This window comes from Sinocyclocheilus anshuiensis, unplaced genomic scaffold (assembly GCF_001515605.1).
Source record: "Sinocyclocheilus anshuiensis isolate Anshui unplaced genomic scaffold, SAMN03320099.WGS_v1.1 scaffold1228, whole genome shotgun sequence".
NCBI lineage: Eukaryota > Metazoa > Chordata > Actinopteri > Cypriniformes > Cyprinidae > Sinocyclocheilus > Sinocyclocheilus anshuiensis.
This window is the reverse complement of record NW_015547716.1, coordinates 553,718-555,086: the sequence shown is the minus strand read 5'-3', so window position 1 is coordinate 555,086 and position 1,369 is coordinate 553,718. Positions and strand designations below refer to the sequence as shown.

At 46.5% G+C, this 1,369-nt stretch overlaps 1 protein-coding gene across 5 annotated transcripts in view; it reads left to right on the top strand.

The window, feature by feature from the left end:
- pus7 (pseudouridine synthase 7) overlaps positions 1-1,369 on the top strand; it is a 13,395-nt gene that overhangs the window by 11,383 nt on the left and 643 nt on the right. For all 5 annotated transcript variants that reach the window (XM_016507088.1, XM_016507087.1, XM_016507090.1 and 2 more), the window contains 3 exons: positions 306-407; positions 765-894; positions 980-1,071. In XM_016507088.1, coding sequence (XP_016362574.1) covers positions 306-407; positions 765-894; positions 980-1,071 — 324 coding nt within the window. The remainder of the gene's footprint in view (positions 1-305; positions 408-764; positions 895-979; positions 1,072-1,369) is intronic.

Below are 1,369 nucleotides of genomic sequence, written 5' to 3'. Positions count from 1 at the left end.
GTGTGTGTGTGAGTGAGTGTGTGTGTGTGTGTGTGTGTGTGAGTGAGTGAGTTTGAGTGTGTGTGAGTGAGCGAGTTTGAGTGTGTGTGAGTGAGTGAGTGAGTGTGTGTGTGTGTGAGTTTGAGTGTGTGTGTGAGTTTGAGTGTGTGAGTGAGTTTGAGTGTGTGTGTGAGTGAGTTTGAGTGTGTGTGAGTGAGTGTGTGTTTGAGTGAGTGAGTTTGAGTGTGTGTGTGAGAGTGAGTGAGTTTGAGAGAGAGGAAGTGTGTGATGATGATGATGCTGACAGAATCTCCGGTGTTTTTCAGGCTCGGCTCATGTTCTGTCCGCTGATGAGGCAGATAAACACTCTCTTCATGACGTGGTGATGCCGCTGCCGGGGTTCGACGTCATTTATCCCACTCACAGCGGTGAGGCATTCTGGGAAAACCTGGATATATGAGGAAGCCTCATTTTAGAAGTGTTTTTTTAGACCTGGAAAAGTTAGAAAGTTCATAAAATGGTTAAATGCCTGTAATGAATGTAGATGCATGTAGCCTTGTCAATCTTTAAAATATTTTAGCGTGTAGATATTGCGAGTCATCGTGGTGGTGGGTGGGGGATATAGTTTTGGTTTATTTGGTGGCACAGAGGTTAAGAAACACGGAGAAGGTTTGAGGAAGCAGCTCTGCTCGTCTGATTGTTTCTCTCCAGATGCTCAGGTGTGTTTTCTCTCAGTGCTGTCTGATTCCTCACTGGTGTTCTGGTCGTTTGTGCGTCTCCTGCAGTGGGCGGAGGCTACAGAGACATGCTGAGCGCTGATGACCTGGACATCGAGAACATGAGGCACAAGGTTCGGGATTACTCTCTGGCCGGCGCTTACAGGAGGATCCTCATTCGCCCCAGAGACGTCAGCTGGTGAGTGAGCTCCAGTAACTCTGCTCCTGCGCTTTGAGCCGCAGCTTCAGTTCTGACCCATTCCACTGATCTTTCTCCTCCAAAGGGAGCTGATCCAGTACGATGATCCACGAGTGCCTCTCGTTCACACAGATGTGGAGAAACTAGAAAACGCTCCGGCTCCGCTCTACCTCAAAGGTCCAAGACACACACATTTACTCGGCTCTCTAGATAGGGACGCTGTATAGACTTCTGTTGGTTTATTCACTGCCTGGCCCAAAAACATCAGTCTTTTTCACTGAACCGCCTTGAGCTTTGATCACAGTGTGCATTGTATTAATCTTTTAATATTGCCAATGGGAGAGTAAAGTCTATAGCACACCCTAAAGACCGTCAGTGGGGTTAAAGGTCATGACCCTGTGGTGAACTCCCTGAATTATTCTTGCACAGTTCACTATGTGTGTGTATTATATATATATATATATATATATATATA